General features: G+C 52.9%; 9 protein-coding genes across 9 annotated transcripts; 4 read left to right on the top strand and 5 right to left on the bottom strand.

The window, feature by feature from the left end:
• Window positions 1-188: 188 nt before the first annotated feature.
• SCON3 (E3 ubiquitin ligase complex SCF subunit scon-3) lies at window positions 189-2,210 on the bottom strand. The gene is made up of 5 exons (XM_062882291.1): window positions 1,726-2,210; window positions 1,275-1,609; window positions 974-1,047; window positions 643-908; window positions 189-585 (listed from the first exon to the last, which is right to left on the bottom strand). The coding sequence occupies exons 3-5, from the start codon at window positions 1,038-1,040 to the stop codon at window positions 409-411; spliced, it is 510 nt and encodes a 169-aa protein (XP_062728320.1). The 5' UTR covers window positions 1,041-1,047; window positions 1,275-1,609; window positions 1,726-2,210; the 3' UTR covers window positions 189-408.
• On the top strand, window positions 2,140-4,560 carry SMP3 (alpha 1,2 mannosyltransferase; the record flags this gene model as incomplete). Its single annotated transcript, XM_062882290.1, has 4 exons — window positions 2,140-2,802; window positions 2,986-3,371; window positions 3,429-3,556; window positions 3,612-4,560. Exons 1-4 carry the CDS (start codon window positions 2,694-2,696, stop codon window positions 4,558-4,560), a joined length of 1,572 nt encoding a protein of 523 aa, XP_062728319.1. The 5' UTR covers window positions 2,140-2,693.
• Window positions 4,561-4,901: 341 nt separating this feature from the next.
• QC761_707400 (uncharacterized protein) lies at window positions 4,902-5,593 on the top strand (the record flags this gene model as incomplete). The annotated part of the gene is made up of 2 exons (XM_062882289.1): window positions 4,902-5,105; window positions 5,176-5,593. 2 exons carry the CDS (start codon window positions 4,902-4,904, stop codon window positions 5,410-5,412), a joined length of 441 nt encoding a protein of 146 aa, XP_062728318.1. The 3' UTR covers window positions 5,413-5,593.
• On the bottom strand, window positions 5,427-6,710 carry QC761_707390 (uncharacterized protein). Its single transcript, XM_062882288.1, has 2 exons — window positions 6,347-6,710; window positions 5,427-6,282 (listed from the first exon to the last, which is right to left on the bottom strand). Exons 1-2 carry the CDS (start codon window positions 6,624-6,626, stop codon window positions 5,606-5,608), a joined length of 957 nt encoding a protein of 318 aa, XP_062728317.1. The 5' UTR covers window positions 6,627-6,710; the 3' UTR covers window positions 5,427-5,605.
• A 163-nt stretch (window positions 6,711-6,873) lies between these two features.
• On the top strand, window positions 6,874-13,332 carry QC761_707380 (uncharacterized protein; the record flags this gene model as incomplete). The annotated part of the gene is made up of 2 exons (XM_062882287.1): window positions 6,874-12,761; window positions 12,829-13,332. The coding sequence occupies exons 1-2, from the start codon at window positions 7,035-7,037 to the stop codon at window positions 13,330-13,332; spliced, it is 6,231 nt and encodes a 2,076-aa protein (XP_062728316.1). The 5' UTR covers window positions 6,874-7,034.
• A 78-nt stretch (window positions 13,333-13,410) lies between these two features.
• QC761_0107210 (uncharacterized protein) lies at window positions 13,411-14,150 on the bottom strand (the record flags this gene model as incomplete). The annotated part of the gene is made up of 2 exons (XM_062873186.1): window positions 13,411-13,787; window positions 13,839-14,150. 2 exons carry the CDS (start codon window positions 14,148-14,150, stop codon window positions 13,509-13,511), a joined length of 591 nt encoding a protein of 196 aa, XP_062728315.1. The 3' UTR covers window positions 13,411-13,508.
• A 62-nt stretch (window positions 14,151-14,212) lies between these two features.
• QC761_0107200 (uncharacterized protein) lies at window positions 14,213-14,968 on the bottom strand (the record flags this gene model as incomplete). Its single annotated transcript, XM_062873185.1, has 1 exon — window positions 14,213-14,968. One exon carries the CDS (start codon window positions 14,966-14,968, stop codon window positions 14,213-14,215), a length of 756 nt encoding a protein of 251 aa, XP_062728314.1.
• A 982-nt stretch (window positions 14,969-15,950) lies between these two features.
• QC761_707360 (uncharacterized protein) lies at window positions 15,951-17,978 on the top strand (the record flags this gene model as incomplete). Its single annotated transcript, XM_062882286.1, has 1 exon — window positions 15,951-17,978. The coding sequence occupies one exon, from the start codon at window positions 15,951-15,953 to the stop codon at window positions 17,976-17,978; it is 2,028 nt and encodes a 675-aa protein (XP_062728313.1).
• A 230-nt stretch (window positions 17,979-18,208) lies between these two features.
• Window positions 18,209-18,646, bottom strand: QC761_707350 (uncharacterized protein; the record flags this gene model as incomplete). Its single annotated transcript, XM_062882285.1, has 1 exon — window positions 18,209-18,646. The coding sequence occupies one exon, from the start codon at window positions 18,644-18,646 to the stop codon at window positions 18,209-18,211; it is 438 nt and encodes a 145-aa protein (XP_062728312.1).
• Between the last annotated feature and the right edge of the window lie 270 nt (window positions 18,647-18,916).

Raw genomic sequence — 18,916 nt, 5'->3', positions numbered from 1 at the left:
AACAGCGAGGGCTTTGTCCCTTAAGGAAACAAGTCAAACGCCACGGCTCACAAAGTCTGTTCACTGCATTTGGTCACCAAAAAAAGAGCATTTACCACAAGTGTTGGGTATGATATCCGAGAGCATCATGTATTCATCAGCCACTATTCTCTCCCAATTGCCCCATCCTCCCACCCAAATATAGATAGTTGGTTTTAAAAGTTGTTACGTCAAAGGAAAAAAAGTCCGTAACGCCAGAATCAATGCTAATTGATAAATAAACTCAGGCCCAACGATTTAAAACAGACCAGTATGCCATTCACCACTGCCGCTATAGAAACCCAGTCAGAGGCGTACTCGTGATCATGATGATTGGGGCCTCCATCTTCGCTGTCATGGCTTGATGGCCAAAGCGTCGCTCGTTTCCGATTAACGATCCTCAGCCCACTCGTTCTCGCGGCGGATTTGTTCCTCTTCCTCGGGGGTGAAGTCATTTGTAATGTTGAATGTCTTGCGGATCTCTTCTGGCGACTTGCCTTTAATCATGTTGGCGACAGTCTTGCAACCAACGTCCAGGAGTTGCTTAATGTCGAGATAGTTGGCAGCCTGTTTCCGTGTTAGCTTTTTGTTACTGGAAAACCACCCAAGACCAGTGATTCATACCAAAATGATCTCGAACAACATCTCTTGGTCCACCTGCATGAACTTCTGGTCCCACTCGTCGATGTCGGTGGTCTTCTTGCGATTATCGTTGTCATCGTCTGCGGATTGAGCAGCGTCATTCTTGTGGTACTTGCACCAGTCGATGACCTTTTTGAGCACGGCAGTATTGACATTTGGGATGGGGATCGGCTCAGCCAAAACAGCCTCCTCTCCGAGATCGTCAATCAAGTTCTTGATGAGAACCGACCGTTCGGCGACGATGCGCTCTAAATTGATGTGGTCAGCGGAAGAAGAACAAAAAGAAAAGAGTACTGCATGTCGGATCACTTACCAACATCGATCCTGGCGCCCTCGTTGGACTCGAGCACGATCTTGGTGGTGCTGGAAGAATCGGCCATTTTGTTGCTGGAGAAGCAGAGTTAGAAACGGTTGGTTGTAGAACTGCGGACGACACGATGCTGAAAGCGTACTGAGTAAGAAAAGACTTGGGGGAAAGGAGCTGTCTATAATAGAAGGCGAGTGATGCTGCAGAAGCGTTGGTGAGGGTTGGTTTATTGGCGGGGTCTTGATGGCAGAAAGATTGGGAGGGGAACGCAGCAGGAAGAAGAGGCAAGAGAGCGTGGAATAAATACCTTATCTGTATGGTTTGGTTTGTCGAGAGTTCGTATCGCAAACTTCAATAGGTTTGTGGGAAAGTGAATAGGAGAGCAAACGGATCTGGGGAGTGAAGGAGAAGGTAAGGTCGACAGGCAGGAAGGTTAAGGGACACTGGGTGCCTCTTGTGGAGAAAGTAGTGCGCACGGTCCACCAAGTGGCTTCTTTCATCGGCCTTCTTGAAAGAAACATCGTTGGTGCCTGCTGTGGCGGGGCGCTGCCTACCAATGCCAGGCAAAAGCAAGAGGCTCAAATTTCTCTCGTGTTGCTCTCTCTCTGGAGTCTGGTGATGAACTCTGCTAAGATATCTTCACTTCTCACATGCACCCAAGAGTTAGCCATACAGCAAATCTTAAAATTTGGTGGGGTCCTTAAGCAAACACGATTCACCCCGCTCCGTTATCAAAATCTGGGGATCTCTAATCGTACTCAGATGTTTACACTGCGGTGAACGGTGAATACCAGGAACGGAGAGATGATGTAGGCGCAGCCAGCCTTCTTTAGACAGCCTCTCACATCATCTTGTGGCTGCTCAAACAACCATGCAGGTCATCTCGCGGCGTGCAAGCTGTAGCCTCGTTCATTCTCCGTGTTTGCAGCCGTTCCCAGTACACAGCAGGCTGGGAAAGTGCAGCAAAAACCAGTTGCGTCGGGGAGATGCAATAAGCTTCAGTGCAGACGGCAGACGGAAATGGAATGGTGCGATGTGGTGAAATCCAGCCATTTGGGTGTAGTTAGCGCGGCACATCATAAAACGAACATCTCACTAAGCATCTCACTCCACTTTCAGAGCAGCTGTGAACTGGTCCCATTAAAAGTCCTTTTAGTTGTATCATGACATCCAAAAGTCTTCTGAAAATACTCAGAGTCATGAAGAGGGCATGATGAATGACGACCTTGTAATAAATCCTCGGCGGGGTGTTGTTATTGTCCCGCACTAGCAAATTCCAAGGCTGGAATAAAAAGCATCCAGAAGCTCACTGGCAGCCGTGACCCCTTGTCATCTGCGCCCCTGACGGGATTGGCGGACCCAAAAACAGCTCTATCACTCCAGATGCCAAGCGCGTAGCCCAGCTCGATGGGCAGGGATCTGAATAAACACCCTGTCTTTCGCATGATGCTCTCCCCTCCGAGCAGTAAGTCTGGCTCCATATCGTACCCATCCTTCCCGTCCTTATTATTTTTATTTTGGTGTATGTTTAATGATCATGACCTTGCTCCCTCTTCCATTTAACCTCAAAATCCCCTCGTGCCCGGTGATGCTCGACAATAGACAACAGCGAAACTATTACTCCAACCTTTGCGCCCAACCCTAGAGATCGGATGCTTCGGCCTTGCGACAACACCACCACCACTCATCCTCGCTGGCGCAAGAATAACAAGATCGCGAAATTAATATGTGGCGGAGAACGTATCTCTTTCTGGTTCTCGTCCGGCTTTGGTTTGCCCTATCACCAAGCTATCTCCATCCGGACGAGAACTTCCAAGGCCCCGAGGTTATCGCTGGTACGTCACAGATACTTTTTTTAGGGGAGGACGGGACGGCTGGGTCAGCCAGCCTTTTCACAGCGCATATCGAGCGTGGGATCACATCGCGCTGAGATATGGTCTACGCAACGGATTTTGGCTTTCAAAAACACAAGCGTTGGACTAGTGTGGGAATAGGGTTCTAACAGGGCTACCCAACAGGGCAAATCTTCAAATACCCAGTCCGACACACCTGGGAGTTTACGAGCGAGAACCCGATCCGAAGCGTCTTCCCATTATGGCCGGTCTACGGGTTACCAATGCTTCTTTTGAGGTGGTTATGGATCGGAAACGGTAACGACGGCGAGATACCACCCATCGCTGTCTTTTGGACCCTGCGGGTCTTGATGTTTGTGGTGGGGTTCGTTTTGGAGGATTGGGCAGTCTACGAGTTGATCCGGTCGCCCCGGCATAGACGACTTGCTGTTCTCTTGGTTGCGTCATCGTACGTGACGTGGACATACCAGACCCATACCTTTTCGAATTCCATCGAGTCGTTGGTTGTCGCATGGTGCTTGGTGCTCATCGAGCGCATTGTTGGGAGCCCAGTAAGCAACACCCCCGCGAATGCCGAGAATATACGAGATGCTGACTGGAGTCAATAGCAGGAGAGCACCGTTCTAGCCTCGACGGTCCTTGGAGTTGTTGCCGTTTTTGGCGTGTTTAATCGTATTACCTTTCCAGCGTTTTTATTGATACCCGGGCTTCGGCTGTTGCCCTACTACTTCAAGAAGTACAGGCCCCCTGTTCTTTCTCTCAGCTTCAAGACCATAACTAACATGAAACAGCCCTCTTTCTTTCCTCGCGATCGTCACCGCCGGACTCTTCACCACCGGCCTAGCCATCGCTCTCGATACCGCATTCTACACACCACACTCGATCACCTGGTCCGATCTCATCCACAACCCGGTGCTCACCCCTCTCAATAACCTCATCTACAACCTCGACCCCGAGAATCTAGCCAAACATGGCCTTCACCCCTGGTACCAGCACATCCTGGTCAACCTCCCCCAGCTCCTCGGCCCAGGAGCCCTCCTCCTCTTCACCCGGCCCCAGCTCTCCCTTCGCCTATATTCCGCCATTTCTGGAATCGTGGTGTTGTCCATCTCCCAACACCAAGAAGCCCGCTTCCTCCTCCCCACGGTCCCCCTAATCCTCTCCTCGGTCCGCCTCCCCAAAAGCGAGAAGCTCACCCGCATCTGGACCGTATCATGGATCATCTTCAACTTCATCTTTGGCGCCCTAATGGGAACCTACCACCAAGGTGGAGTAATCCCCGCCCAGGTATTTTTATCAAAACAACCCGACGCCACCCAGGCAGTATGGTGGAAAACCTATTCCCCCCCCATCTGGCTCTTGAATGGAAAAAACGAAGTCCTAACGACAAAAGATGTGATGGGGCTGGCAGGGGATAAGTTGTTGGCGCAACTAACAGAGTTGGCTACGTGCGACCTGCCGGCGGACAGGAGGAGTAACGAGTACTTAAAAGAGAAGAAGGGGACGTACTTGGTCGCGCCGCTGAGCGCGACTTGGCTGGATGGGTATTTGGAGAATAAGGGGCATGAAGGGTTGAGGTTTAGGGAGGTGTGGAGGTATAAGAGGCATTTGAATATGGACGATTTGGATTTTGGGGAGGATGGGGTTTGGAATACGCTGGAACGGGTGGTGGGGAGGAGGGGGTTGGGGATTTGGAGGGTTACGAGGACTTGTCCGGAACGGAGGGGGAGTTGGCGTTAATATGGGATGGGATGGGATGGGATGGGTAGATACCACTTGGGAGGGAAATTTGGGTAATGGTTTATATCACAGGGGGGTTATTTGATTTTCGAGCGTTTTTTTTTTTTGTCTCATGATATCAGATCTAATGGCATGTGTGAGTGGTCATTTTCTGGCCAATATTAAATTCTTGGGGATGACTATGGGAGTGAAGTGATGATGGTCAGGCACCCTGATGGTTTCTTTCTTGGTTGTGAGCCAGGGGTTTCGCTGTTTGAGCTTGGCAGCTCGGGACAATGCTTTGCAGCTAGGAAGCTTGGGCCACACATTGCCGCATCGAATTGTATGCGTGCCCCACATCAATGTTGACAACTTCTTTGCTTGCCGAGAGGTTCCAGAATTTTGGGGGAAGCTCAGATCAGATCAGCTTATCGAGCCGTCCGTGCAGTTTTCGACAGCTTCGTCACCGTCACCACACACACACATTCTCTGATTCAACACCGCACACCGGTCAAACAGGGAGGAATACAGGCAAGATGGGTGGTCTTAACTTGGAGGTCTTCAAGGTCAGTCAACCAATCCATTTGAGGCGGAGGGTGGGGGAGGATATGCGCTGATGAGCTTGGGAGTGACCAGTTCGGAATGTACATCATGTTCCCCATCGGAATCATGTACTACTTTGGCACCAACCTCGACTCGAGATTCTCCGTCCCCGAGTTCTGGCCCAAGCCCGAGAACGCAAACAGGATCCCGCTCGAGAGGGACGAGATCGAGGCTGAGCTGCAGCGGTTGAGGGCTCGGAGGTTGTATCTTAGGGAGAAGAGGTTGGGGGAGCAGGGGGGGCAGCAGCAACCACGGGATCAGCAGGAGTAAGTGGTTGGAGGGGGAAGGTATGATATGTGTATGATCGAGGGCATGGTGCGCATTTTTGGGCGTTTGGGTTATATCAAAACACTCTCTGCTTTCTTTGGTTCGGGACTGGTTGGGGTGGGGGGAATTGATTGTGTTGTACATTTTCCATGTTAAAATACAAGTCTATATACACAGGATGGGAGGAGGAAGGGCACTATCGGCTCAAACACTCCTCAATCTTTCCCCACTCCTCATCGCTCATCTCCCCCCTCGTCACATTGCTGTAAATCGCCTGCACATCCCCGTCCTCCCTCATCTGCTCGAGCATCTCGGCGAACTTTTCATGCTGGATACCGCTGTCCAACCTCGCCTTGGTGTCCTCGTTTGGCGTCCAGACAATCCCGGCGCTCAACGCCTTGAGGTCAAACCTCGCCCCTAACGTCTTGGCTACGTGGGCCGTGTCCGATGGCTGTGTCCAAACAACAATATTACCCTCGGCGTCATTTTCGAGATCTTCGGCACCGGCTTCTATCGCCTCGTCCATGATCTGGTCGATATCGACATTGTTTTCCGAGTCTTTTTCGAAGACCACCCTACCGAGACGACTAAAGAAGAATTTGGAAGAGGACGGGGCACCAGAGATCTTTTTGACGCGGAGGTTGAGGTCTTGAAGGCAGCGGAGTTTGGACTCAGTTTCGGCTTCGATGATGAGGGCGATGGAGGGGGGGACTACGGCTTCGAAGGTGAGGGACTCGAGGGTGGCGCCCGAGGTGGATTTTCCTTGGCCGCGGGCGAGGGCGGCTTCGATTTTTTCTTTGGGGACGCCGGCTTTTTTGGAGGCGGTGATGATGTTTGCGAGGTTGGGGTTGTAGGTTGGGTCGGGGCCGTATACTTTTTGGAGTGTAAGGGCGAGGTATGGTTCAGGTGGGTAGTGGTGGGCAGTGGGACGACGCACATTTGCAAGAGACAGTTATCTGCTGGGTGTAGAAGAGGATGGTTTGCATTCTTTTGCGGTCGTTGATGGCTTTGTCATGGCGGATTTTGGACCACTTGTTGTGGCCGCTGGTGAGGAGGGTGGTGGTGGTGAAGGGGCGGGTGGTTCGACAGGAGGCGCATATCGTGGGAGAGGACCGGGTTAAGGGCGTGAGAGCTCGGAAGAGGGAGGCCATTGTGGTTAATGAGGGGGTGGGGAGACTGTAATGGTAGAAAAGAAAGAAGTAAAAAAAAGAGAGCATCTACAAACAAATTACTCGAAAGATTGCCAGCTCTCAGCCCCCAATCCCTCTCAGGTTTTGTATCTGGCCTGGCCGGTCTTCAAGGTGCTTCCGCGGTCAAAAGCTCCAACCTGGGGAGGCCGTTCTCAAAATATTAGCGCGCTGCCTGCCGGGACGGGAGTGGTGGGGCAGCTGCTCTTGCTTGGCCCCTCATCGATTTCTTGGGTTTCAATTGGCTTCGCCCTCTCTCTCCCCCACCGCCAGAGAGATCCACTACCAAGGTGTTGTGTGTGGTCATCACTGGTGCGGGTGTGGGTGCGCCCCTGACAACCTGAGACCTCTCCAGCTCTCTCCTTTCCAGATGTTGAGAACACATCTCTCTCCTCAGAGAAACACACACGGCACAAACAGACAATACAATAATATCAGATGGCCTCGACAGCGGCCGTCACGGACGAGCCAACCCACGCGAATGGCAGCACCCCCCGCGCTTCCTCAGCAGCTGCCGCGAGCTCCAACCCTGAATTCGACGCTTCCAAGCTCCAGGGCTTATCGTCTGAGCAGCAGGAACTTTTGGTTCTGAACTTTGTCGCTGCCCTCAGCAAACATGTCCTTGCGCTGCCACCAGACGACTGTACCGCTCAGCAGGTCTACCTGAAGAAGGAGATTTTCAAAATCATAAACCTCGCCGCCCCGTCACCGAGCCGCGTCATACGTAACACGTTGGGCAAATGTCTGGCGCACATATTTGGCTTGGGGGATAGGAAGCTGCTGTTTGAGACGGTCAACGAGCTGGTGGGGATTATCTCGGGAGGCAAGTCCAAGATTGAAAGCGAGAACAGGACAAGACACGCTGCGGTGGTGTGTCTGGGGGATATCTATGGTGCGGCCGGAGACAGCGCGATTGGGTTGCATCAGTTGGTGTGCTCGGCTTTGCTGAAGCTGTTGAAGGCTTCTTCGAGCAATGCTGGACTGCGTGCGGCGATATTTACGGCGCTTGGCAAGGTGGCCAAGATGCTGGGAGGGAGTCTGGACGAGAGCATTGCTAGGGATATCTGGAAGCAGTGCAGGGGTTATGCGACGAGTGACAAAGGGTCGCTGGTGATCATCTCGGCCTGCCGATGCATGCGCTCGTTGGTGCAGCACACGCCCTACTTTCAGAACTCGACCGATTTCGACAAGCTCCGGTCCTGTGTTTTCAAGGTCTGGGACTCGCCGTCGTCTCATGTGCGATCTGCCGCCGCCGATTGCTTCGCTGAGGCCCTTGTCTGTGGCTACTCGCCCGCCGCCGTTGGGGAGGCGCCCCTCGTGCTGTTGAAAAGATCCAAATCAAAGGCTGTCAAGAGGCAGTCTATGCAGCCTGGAGCTTTGCAAGACGAGGATGATATCATTCCTTCCAGACCCTCGAGTCCGGCGCCAACAGGCAAAAAGTCCCAGGTGCTGGCGCTGTCACTGATTGACATGTTCAAGGTGTTGACTACCGAATATGTTCGCATGTCAACGAGCAACAAAGCCAGGGCGGCGATTGCGATATGTTATGGCAACATGCTTCAGAAACTGGGCGAGAAGACTGTGGAAACCAACTATATCAAAATGTTGGAGAACTTGACCACCGACGTGTTGGGCCACAGTAATATCTTCAACTATCGATATCGATTGCTTATTTCACGGCGCATGATTGAGGTTATTCTTCAAAATATAGTCGGAAAGAGGATTCTGGGCGAGTCTGGGCAAATCAGTGCTGCCAAGTCCATCATCAACAACATCCTCAAGAACTACCCGGAAGTGGTCAAGGAAAGACCAGAGCCGACAAAGCAGACGCTGATTGTTTCGCTGAGCGCCCTGTCATCCCTGATCAACACCTTGGGTTCGGCTTCGAATGCTTTTGCCGAGTCCTGCCGTGATGGTTTGCTCCAAGTCTTGCAACACCCAAGCTATACCGTGCAGGTTCATGCCTCGGCATGCTTAAAGACGTTCGGTCTGGCATGCCCGCAGCAACTATTACACTGTCTCTCGGTGTGCATGAACAGTCTCGGTAGGGAGTTGGGACTGCTCGGCACTGGAAGAAACTCACCTCGTCGCTGCATCGGTTTTGCCCATGGCCTCTCGGCTGGTCTCAGCGCCAGCCCACAGCGCCCCCTGTACGGGTCGGTCGATGTCAACAGTCGGGTGCTTACCATGGCCACAAACCTCCTCAAGTCGAGTGGCACTTCTGAGTTGAGGGTAGCCAGCACTCAAATTCAGGTCGCCTGGACCCTCATCGGAGGTCTGATGTCTCTCGGACCCAACTTTGTCAAGATTCATCTCTCCCAGTTGCTTCTACTATGGAAGAATGCTTTGCCCAAGGTTCTCTCCAAAGACAGCTCGATTCATAGGAACTACCTCAACGCTTCGTTTCTCACCCACGTCCGAGAATGCGCCCTCGGATCTATTCTCGCTTTCCTCGAGTCCAACAGCCGTCTTTTGACTGTTGATGTCTCGAAGCGGATTGCCACTATGCTTCAGAGCACTACTGCTTTTTTGAGAACACTCCCATCGAAGAAGACAGCCGAGGACATCAGCGAACGACTCTTCCCTTCCCTTCAGCTTCAAGATTTGGAGATTATGGTGCAGAGGAGAGTTCTGCAGTGCTACACCAAACTAGTCAACATCAGCCCAGCAGGCGGCACCGAGGCTCTACTTCAATCCAACCTCCTCACCTTGGCCATTTCGCTGTTTGCAGACCCGGACAACTACACCCCTTCCTCCCTCAGCGCCTCCATCGCCAACTCTGCCGGCAACTTTGAGAGCATCTGGGATATTGGCGACAACTCTGGGTTCGGCATCACGGGAGCCGTCCGAGGGTTTGACATCCGGCCCCTTCCAGGCCAGCACGAAAACCCCGAAGAAAGGACTTCTTCTGGACAACAAAGTCCAGAGGAGGAAATTCAAAAGCTGCTGCTCTCGCCTATTTGCGGGACGCTTGAGCATGATGCCTCGCTTCTGTATATCGGCAGCCGAGAGGGCCCTTCTCTGCCCGATCCTGCTGCCACAGAGGTGGTGAACATGGCTATTCAGCTCTTTGCGTTTGTCTTTCCTTTGACACCGCCAAAGGTGCAGGAGAGTGTGCTAGAGCAGGTGACTACTTTTGTTGCGGCAGGGAGTTTACAGCGGGATCCGGGGAGGAAGGCGGCGATCACGGTGAATGTGGCTATGAGCTTGCTGGAGGTGTTACGGGTTGCGGTGAGGGAGACGAAGTCCCCTGGTGGGAACGTCACCAACCCCGCGGTGGAGAAGCTGATGCAGGAGCTGCTGAGGGATTTTGTCATTGATCGGGATCAGTACGTCAGGGCTATTGCCTATGAGGCGGTGGCGCGGCTGTGTTCGACGTGTGGAAACGCGTTTACCAATCAGGAGATCAAGTTTTTGGTTGACACGATTGTTGTAAACAGGGAGCCGAGCGCGAGGGCGGGGTGTGCGATGGCGTTGGGGTGCATACAGGCCAAGATTGGGAGCATGGCGGCGGGGTATCATTTGAAGACTATATTGAATATTCTGATGAGTCTGTGCAATGATCCGCACCCGACGGTGCACTACTGGGCGTTGGAGGCGATGGGGAGGGTGAGCGAGGCGAGCGGGTTGGGGTTTGGGAGTTATGTCAGTGCGACGTTGGGGGTGTTGGGGAGTTTGTATTTTGCCGAGACGCACAATGCGGAGACGGCGCTGCCGGCGAGTATGAATTTGGAGGTTGAGTACGGGACTACGGCGGCGATTGCGAGGGGGGTGGATAGTTTGATTAATGTGCTTGGGCCGGACTTGCAGGACTCGACAAAGTCGAGGGAGTTGATCTTGACGCTGGTGGGGTTTTTTGGGAAGGAGGAGGGCGATTTGGAGACGCAGAGGGGGAGTTTGGTTTGTTTGGAGCATTTGACGCTGTATGCGCCGGGGTATGTGGATTTTAAAGAGTATGTGAGGACGTTGCAGAGGTATTTGGTTAGGGGGGGCGGCGGGGATGAGAAGGGGTTGAGGGATGTGGCGGTGGATGGGTTGCATAATCTGATGAAGAGGAATCCGTATGATGTTATTGAGGCGGCGGAAAGGGGGTTTGAGGATCAGTTGTGGTCGGTGCTGGATGAAGATCCGGGGCATGAGGGGATGAGGAATACGATTAGGAATTGGATGAGGCAGACTTGTGTGCCGAATACGACGGCTTGGTTGGCGAGGTTTCAACATGTGTTGAAAATGACGAGGCCGAAGGAGGCGGTTAGGGCGACGGCGGTGACGAAGAAGAGCAACGGGGGGCTTGAGTTGCAGGATGAGGAGGTTGCTGGGTTTGCTGCTGGGGCGGCGAAAGATGATGCTTCTGCGCCGAGCGGGTCAGATGTTGAGCCGTTGAGGTGGCAGGTTACTACCTTTGCGATGGAGTGTTTGCATGACATCTTTACCATCGTCACCAAGGAGGTTGCTTCTCATGGCGAGTCTGAGGCTTATACGGCACTGCAGAGCAAGGTTGCCGATGTGGTCCGTATGGCCTTCTCGGCGTCTACGTCTGGCGTCGTCGAGCAACGGATTTGGGGTCTCAAGATCATCGGTGCTGTGCTCAAGATGTTTGGAAAGACACCGGATCCTGACTTTGAGGAAGCCATGCTGCTAGAGCAGTACCAGGCCCAGATCAGCTCTGCCCTGACACCTGCCTTTGCAGCAGATTCATCTCCTGAACTGGCAGCCGAGGCAGTTGATGTTTGTGCCGGCTTCATTTCGACCGGCATCGTCACAGACGTGGACAGGATGGGGAGAATCCTCAAGACCTTGGTCACCTCGCTGGAGAACTTTGCCACAGAAGATGAGAATGCTGGTATCGGCGATCTCAAGGGCCTCAGTTCAAACGCCAGGGTCATGGTCAAGATGTCCGTGTTTGGTGCCTGGGCTGAGCTTCAGGTTGCTAGCTCTGAGCAGAAGTATCTACTGGACGTGCTCAAGCCACATATTGGCACGTTGACACCTCTTTGGCTGGAGTCTCTGCGCGAGTTTGCCAGGCTGCGCTTCGAGCCGGATATCTCCATGACTCTCGGGCCCCCCTCACTTTCTGGTAGCTTGGATACAGTCTATGCTGCCCTGAACCGTGAGACGCAGCTCAAGTTTTATCAAGATTCTTGGCTCAAGCTGGTGGATGCCATCGCCAGTCTTATTGAGCAGGACAGCGAGTTTGTCTTTGATGCGTTGGACGGCAAGGAGGTGACTGGTCCGAATAGCACGAATGGGGGAGGGTCCAAGGGTGCTGATATCAACTATCGGGATGAGCCCCTGGCCTTTTTCTTTGTGCTTTTTGGTGTTGCTTTTGAGGCATTGGCGACCAAGCCGGGGCAGAGTGAATCGCTGGCGACGCAGGAACAGACTTTGGCTATTCTCAAGGCGCTGAAGAAGATTCTGCACCCGAGCGTTTCTGGTCATGCGATTTATAGAGATGCTATCTTCTCCGAGACAATGGATCTCTTGGATAGACTTGTTCTCACCGAGGAACTTGACGTTCAGGGAGTTATCGTCGAAATTGCGAGGGCTCTCTGCGTTGCCCACCCTGCAGCGAGGAAGAAGGACGAGACCGACAGCGGGGAGCTATCCGAGGACATTGAGCAGCTGTTTGAGCTCACTCGGATCATTGTCTTGGTGTTGTCCGGTCTGCTGCCTGGTCTGAGCGAGACCCCTCAACCAATGCGTCACCCAATGACGGAAGAGGCGGTGTTGCTAATCAAGACAGCGTTGAACGCACTGGTTGATGCCGCCGAGGTGTTCCCCGCCGTCATCAAGACAGACCTCCATGCCTGCATTATCCATATCTTTGCTACCACCCTCGCCAACCCTGCCTGCCAGGAGGTGATTGTACCGCAGTCACTCCCCACTCTGAAGCGGTTCATCAGTAGCATGTCGAAATCTAGAAGGGTAAACGATGACGAGGAGCACTCGGCGACGGATATCCAACTTTTGGGATGCCTGAGAAGGTTCCTGTCGATTTACCTCAAGGGTCAGCAGAGGGAAACACCGGCCAGTTTGGCGTGTGTCAAGAATTGCTTGCTGGCTATGACGATCTTGTTTACGGCGGGGGAGAACCATTTGCCGGGGAGTGAGCCGCTTGTGGCGAGGTTTTTGGAGGAGGTGGTGGATTGTTTGACTGATCGGATGGTATGCCCTGCCCCCCCTTTTTTTTCCCCTTCCCGCCGCCCACAACTAACAGCGTTATAACAAACAGACGGCGAAAATGGCAGCCAACTGCCTCCGCTCTTTGCTTCTCCACGCGGGCAGCAAGAAGACTGTCGCTGACCTGACAATCACACGGTTCTTGTTCCCCCGTTTGATCGCCTTTGTGACGGACACCAACAGGGAAGACCCGGAAAACGCCCGGATGCTGGTCGCGCAGGCGTTGTGTCAGTATGTAGGGACTTTGTCGAAGGATCACAGCCCGATTGCCATGGCGTTGGTCATTCCCATGTTGCTGTCTAGGGCGGCGAGCGAGGATGATGTGCAGGATGATGGGGTGATTGCGAAGGAGACGTCGGCGAGGTTGCTGGAGCTGGCGAGCGCGGACCAGAGCGCGTTTAGGGCTGTGGTTGGGGGGATGAGGGAGGAGCAGAGGGGGTTTATGGAGGGGGTTATCAGGAGTGGGAGGGCGTTGGGGCAGGGGCGGGATAAGGGGGGGCAAGGGGAGGAGGAGGAAAGGCCGACGATTGCGCTGAAGATGAATTTTGGGGGTTGAGGAAGGGGAGTGTATATATATAGATGTGACAGTGAACATGAAGCAGGTTAGAATATTACTTTCAGTTCCCATCATTTTGGTGACTGTTTACAGTTTTCATCTCTGTTTGGTGATCACTCACTACTCGGTATTGTCTCATGATATTATTACAGTTCCCCTTCTCTGCTCGCCCGTCACTAGCTAGCAGCCAAAATCTGCGCCGCCTCGGGCGCAGGACTGTGATCCTTCATCCCGTTACTCCTCCTCATCTCCTCTTGCTCTTTTTGCCTCTGTTCCATCTCCTTTTTCCGTTTGCTATTCACAAATGTGGCGTACCTCAACGTGCCGAGCGTCAAGACGGCCATGAACAAAATCCCGAGGACGGACCTCCTAATCAAGACCCACCTCACCTCTTCAATCTCGGATTTCGAATCCGAGTTCAACATGACTGATATTTTGTAATTAATTTGTTGAATCTATTTTCAATGTCAACACACCATCTCATTGTGTAGAAAGGGGAGACAAACCCTAGATTCAACAGCCTTTTGCTCCTCCCTAACAGCCATCTTACGGTCGTTGAACATGCCCCTTACGCTGTCTGTAAGTGTCAACAGGTCTTGATTGAGCCGCTGGGTGAGGATATCGACTTCGTGCTGGAGGTGTGTTCTCTGCTGCCGGAGCTGCTCGTCGGCTACCCGGCGGTTTTTGCGGACTTCGGTCGAGAGCTCGGAGCAGGCGGCGCGGAAGAGGTAGGTTTCGTTGTCGACGTCAGAGCGAGACACTAAGCCGGATTGGGCGTTGTCGAGGTTGTGGGCGAGGAGGGCGCGGATGGCTTTCATGAGGGCGATGGATTGGGGGAGGGTGTATTTGGGGGTTTGGTCGGGGGAGGAGAGGTGTTTGACTAGGGAGTAGGAGTCGAAGTGGTGGATGTAGGTTTGTTTGGGTTTTTGTTGGGTGGTTGCGTTCTCTTGGGAAGAGATGGTGGTGGTGGTGGTGGTGGTGGTGGTGGTTTCTTGGGTTGAGGGGGGTGGTTCTGAGGGGAGGAGGGGGTTATAGGTGATGATGGCGCGTCAGGGGAGGAAGAGGGGGGAGGGCCCATGTGGAGGATTTCATCCATTGGTGACCCCTTTTTCGTTTGGGTGATCGGATCGATGTCGGATGGGGGAGGGAGTTCGATTGTGGAGGGGTCGTGGGCGGGTTGGGGTGGTGGTGGTGGTGGCGGAGGAGGAGGGTCGTGGATTGGACCGCTGGTTTGGGTTTCGGCGGGGGTGGTGGGTTTGATTGTTTTGTGGTGAGTCTCTTGTTGACTTTCGGGGGCGTCTTGTTTTGTTTCTTGCTGTTTCCCTTCGTCCCCTGGCTTCGAATCTTGACTATGCTTCCCAGCTCCATCTTGTTTGCTGTCTTGCGCGGGTTTAGGGGGCAGGTCAGAGGTCTCGTGGTGTGGCAGTGGCTCTACGCCCTTGCCGGCTCGTTTGGCAAAGGCGGCTTGTCTCCCGGCCGAGGGCGATGTGAAGCCATGGTGTTGGTGTTGGCAGAGGAAGGCAGGTGGGTGTTGCGACTTGCGACGAGCTCCTCGGGCAGCGATTACGGGCTCACCCCAGCGGGCTGTTGATTTGAATAGGTGGGGGTAGAGGAAGGTCAGGCGGTGGGTGGCCATGACGGTGGCAGTTATGAGGTTAGGTAGTGTCTGTGTTGGTGATGTTCTGGTTAGGTTGGAGGTTGCCGGAGCTAGGCGCGTTATTTCGGGTGGCCGGAAAGGGGTAGGGCATCCAGGGCGGGTCCGGTCCGGCGTCGCTGTGACTCGGAAGCTGTTCCCTGATCCTTCCTTGTGATGACGCTGCGGGACCGGGTGGGTCTGCAGTTCGGCCCGCCGTTATGCGCAGATATGCAGCTAAGCGGGTTTAATGATCAAAACTATCGGATAACCCTCATGAGATATCCAAGACACATAGACACACATAGCAAGACAGTGAATGCGATGGTAGTCTCACAGAATATCCAATTGACAGGTTGTAATTAGTACCATGGTACAAAAAGACCTGTTTGCCCGGGAAACATATCTCAGTGTATCCCGTCTGCGTGGCTCGGCTAATTCCATGGCGGCAGGTCTTCGGTGAAGGTGAAGCTCTGACTGACCGGGCAGTCGGCACCGGCTCTTTCCAATTTCCATCTCGACCTGATCGTTTGTCACTAAACACCACTGCTCTTTCCTGCGCCGCCTTCCAAAGAATATCGTCTTTGGTCTTTTTCTCCTGCCCTTTCTTCATTCTTTCCTGCTCTCTTATAAGAACCGCAGCGAAAAACCAAGCCAAATCGCCATCTCCTTGTTTCATCCAGTTCGGATGACTCTTACCACACTCAAGCCAACTACTCTCGCCGCCTGATACAATCACTTCAATTGGAAACTACCATCAGCCCTGAGATTTCCGATTCTCTCACTCTTCTGGAAGGCCGGTCTTTTCTTCATTTTCTCATCTTGTATGTCCAATGACAGTATTTCCTCAAACACACCTATCTTCTCTTTATGATACACCCACCACCACCCCAACTTCACCATGCTGCTACCCCAAGTCATCACGAAAGCCGCCGCATGTCGGCATGGTCACTCACTGACCCCCCAACCCCCACCCAAATTCAACATGCTATTACCCAAAATCATCACTGAATCTGCCAAATGTTGGCATGAACACTCACTAACCACCGAACCCCCACCCAAAATCATCACGGAATCCGCACTAACATCCGTCAAAGGACTATCCCTCAAATCCAAATTCTTCAAAGCATTTGCCCTCACAGCCACAAGCGGCCTGGCGCTCTGGATGGTGGCCATGGTTTTCACAGAAGAGAAGCTCGACGCCAAATCAACAGATCCTCCCCTCCTCGAAAAATACTCTGAATTCAAGTCCTACACCACCTCCAAAGCCTTCTACAACAAACTCCGTATCTTTTACCGAAAACACCCACAAACAGACAACCTCCCCAAAGACCCACCACTCCCCCTCCTCGTCTTCATCCACGGCCTCGGGGGGTCAATAGCCCAGTTCCACCGGATCCTGACCAGCCTCACCCACCTTGCGTCTTGTCTTGCCGTGGATCTGCCAGGATGCGGACGTTCAGAGTACACCAACACCAGCTGGGTCGCTTACACCACCGATGCGCTTGTGGAACTCTTGGAGATGATCATCAATGACTATCGTGAAGAGAAGCAGCGGGTGGTGTTGATAGCGCACAGTATGGGATGTGGACTGGCGACACTTCTTATCAACCCTCGGCACGAGATACAGTCGGATCTTTGTGACAGTGTTCTAGGACTTGTGGCTATGTGCCCGGCTCTGATGCCGACGGAGGAGCAGGTGAAAAATTATCGGCGACTGCTTTGGATCCCGGGCTTCATTTTCGACCTCTGGAGGGCTTGGGATAGGAGGGGGGGGATCAACAGTGCGAGTGTCAGTCGGATTGTTGGCCCCATGGCGGATGCCAAGGCGAAGAAGCTGCAGCTCATGTTTAACTACCAGAGCAGAACGCCCGTGTTTAGACGTATGGCTTGGGGGATGTTGCCCGAGTTTGATGAAAAGGGGAATCCGAAGGGGGGGTTCCCGGAGAATAGTGTCTGGACGGGCCTTCAGGTTCCGGTCTTGATAATCAGTGGGTGGTTGGATGAGATTACGCCGATGTGGGTGGCGGAGAAGGTTTATGATTTGGTTAAGCACTCGCACACAACGCCACCGTGGAGGGCGGGCCGGATTTTGAATTGGAGGAATTCACCTATTTCGACTCTGAGCTTGGGGAGCGCGGGCGCGCGGTCTCGGGGATCACCGGGTTCTGATACTAGCTTGGGGGGTGGCGGTGCTGCTCCTGCTCCTCCGACTTCTATGGTTAGGGACTCTGAGGTGGCTAGCTTGTCGAGCTCAACTCCTGAGGAGTCTTGTGCTTCGGAGACGCCGAGTTTGGACAGTTGGATTCCGCCTCTGCCGTCGCACCCACCGAAGTATATTAAGAATTTTGATATTAAGGTTGGGGGTCATGGGCTGCTTTTTTCCGAAGAGATGGTGGCTGGGTTGATATCGGAGTTTTTGACCGACCAAATCACTAAGAGGTTGGACCTGAGTTGGCAGCTGCAGTATTTGAACGAGGGTGGGAAGTGGGATGTGAAGAATTATGAGAAGTGGCGGGGTGTGGTGCCCGTGTCGGACCCGATTGCGGGAGTGTTTAGGGCGATGAAGACATTGAGGGAGACGGATGGTGAGCACTCTCCTCAGAAGTTTGGGGCAAAGTACGGGGGGAAAACCATTAGGGATGTGATTGACATCTCGCACGACACGCCTGTGTACGAACCGAACAATTTGAGGGTTTGGCAGGTCAGCTATCACAAGGTGGCAACGGTGTCGAAGATTCCGCCGTCGAGGGCGGATATTGATCGGTTTATCGATAAGGTGGACGAGATCAGAGCGAAGCAAACCAAGTTTGAAATTGGGGTGCATTGTCATTATGGGTTTAACCGGACGGGGTTTTTGATTGTGTGTTATTTGGTGGAGAGGTTGGGGTGGAAGGTTGAGGATGCGATCGAGCACTTTGCCCAGGCGAGGCCCAACGGGATCAAGCATGCGCATTTTCGGGATCGGTTGCATCTCATGTATCCAAAGAGTCCAAAGAGGTATGTTGATTAGGATAAATATCTCGGTCGGGTGAAGGAGTGGAGGACGAGGACGTGGTGGACTTTGGTTAAGTGGTTAGGGGTGAGATGGTTAGGAGTGAGATGGTGATGGTGTGTATACCCAGCGTCTCCTGCTTTTACTTTTTTTTTTTTTTTTTTTTTTTGTTTTTTTTGGTTTTGTAGCGAAATGGTTCCTTGTAGGATTCGAGACTGGGGGTTTCAATTGATTGTAATTCTATCTGTCTATAACAGCCCCTGACTGGCCAGGTAGGCAGCCCCTGAATCAGCCCAGATTTCATACTTGGTCAGTTTATTGTCATTGTCAAACTCCAAGACATATGTAAAGACCTCGTCCCAGGACTGGTTGGTCGAGAGCCAGGTGAATGTTGCTTCGCCTCGGACTGATACCTTGAGGGCTTCGGGGTCGGCAAAGTAATTGCTGAAGTGCATGTCTTTGTAGGCGAGATGCTTGGAGAGGAGATGGAAATACTCTTTGAGGCCGGAGGGACCTTTGAATTCTCGGCCGAGAAAGGGAGCTAACTGGGGGAGGCCATGTTCGTAGATTAGAGTGTCGGGGGAGGAGGAGAAGTGGGAGAGGATGGTGGAGGGGGGTGACTGAGCGGAGAGGGAGTGGCAGAAGGAGGTTGTGGCGGAAAGGAGGGAGGTTTTGCTTGGGGACATGATTTCTGTGTTTGAGGTGGGTGAACTTGAGTTTGAAAGAGCGGTGTTGATGTTTGATGTGTTGGGTGGTCACAAGGTGCTGTCATTACATGGGTTGTGTTTGTTAATTGGCGAGGCTTGCATGTGGGGGTGGGGGGATGACGTCGAGGAGCTCAGCTAGGGATAAGTAGCGATTTTTCCTGAAGACCGGAACGCTAGTTATATCTAGCATTTTGATTTACAAGAGTTTCTTAATATTATAAAAGACAAAAAACACTAGAAAAATAAAGG

This window comes from Podospora bellae-mahoneyi, chromosome 7, assembly GCF_035222275.1.
Source record: "Podospora bellae-mahoneyi strain CBS 112042 chromosome 7, whole genome shotgun sequence".
In the NCBI taxonomy this organism is placed as follows: domain Eukaryota; kingdom Fungi; phylum Ascomycota; class Sordariomycetes; order Sordariales; family Podosporaceae; genus Podospora; species Podospora bellae-mahoneyi.
Note: the sequence above shows the minus strand (reverse complement) of the source record. Positions and strands in the feature narration are given on the sequence as shown.

What these genes read in the sequence shown, in the direction of transcription:
- SCON3 (XM_062882291.1), bottom strand. Translation starts at nt 1,040, where the DNA reads ATGGCCGATTCTTCCAGCACCACCAAGATCGTGCTCGAGTCCAACGAG. An exon ending in GGGCGCCAGGATCGATGTTG is followed by an intron (nt 909 to 973) that starts GTAAGTGATCCG and finishes ACATCAATTTAG; the next exon opens with AGCGCATCGTCGCCGAACGG. An exon ending in TGTTGTTCGAGATCATTTTG is followed by an intron (nt 586 to 642) that starts GTATGAATCACT and finishes ACACGGAAACAG; the next exon opens with GCTGCCAACTATCTCGACAT.
- QC761_707390 (XM_062882288.1), bottom strand. Translation starts at nt 6,626, where the DNA reads ATGCTCTCTTTTTTTTACTTCTTTCTTTTCTACCATTACAGTCTCCCC. An exon ending in GATAACTGTCTCTTGCAAAT is followed by an intron (nt 6,283 to 6,346) that starts GTGCGTCGTCCC and finishes CACTCCAAAAAG; the next exon opens with TATACGGCCCCGACCCAACC.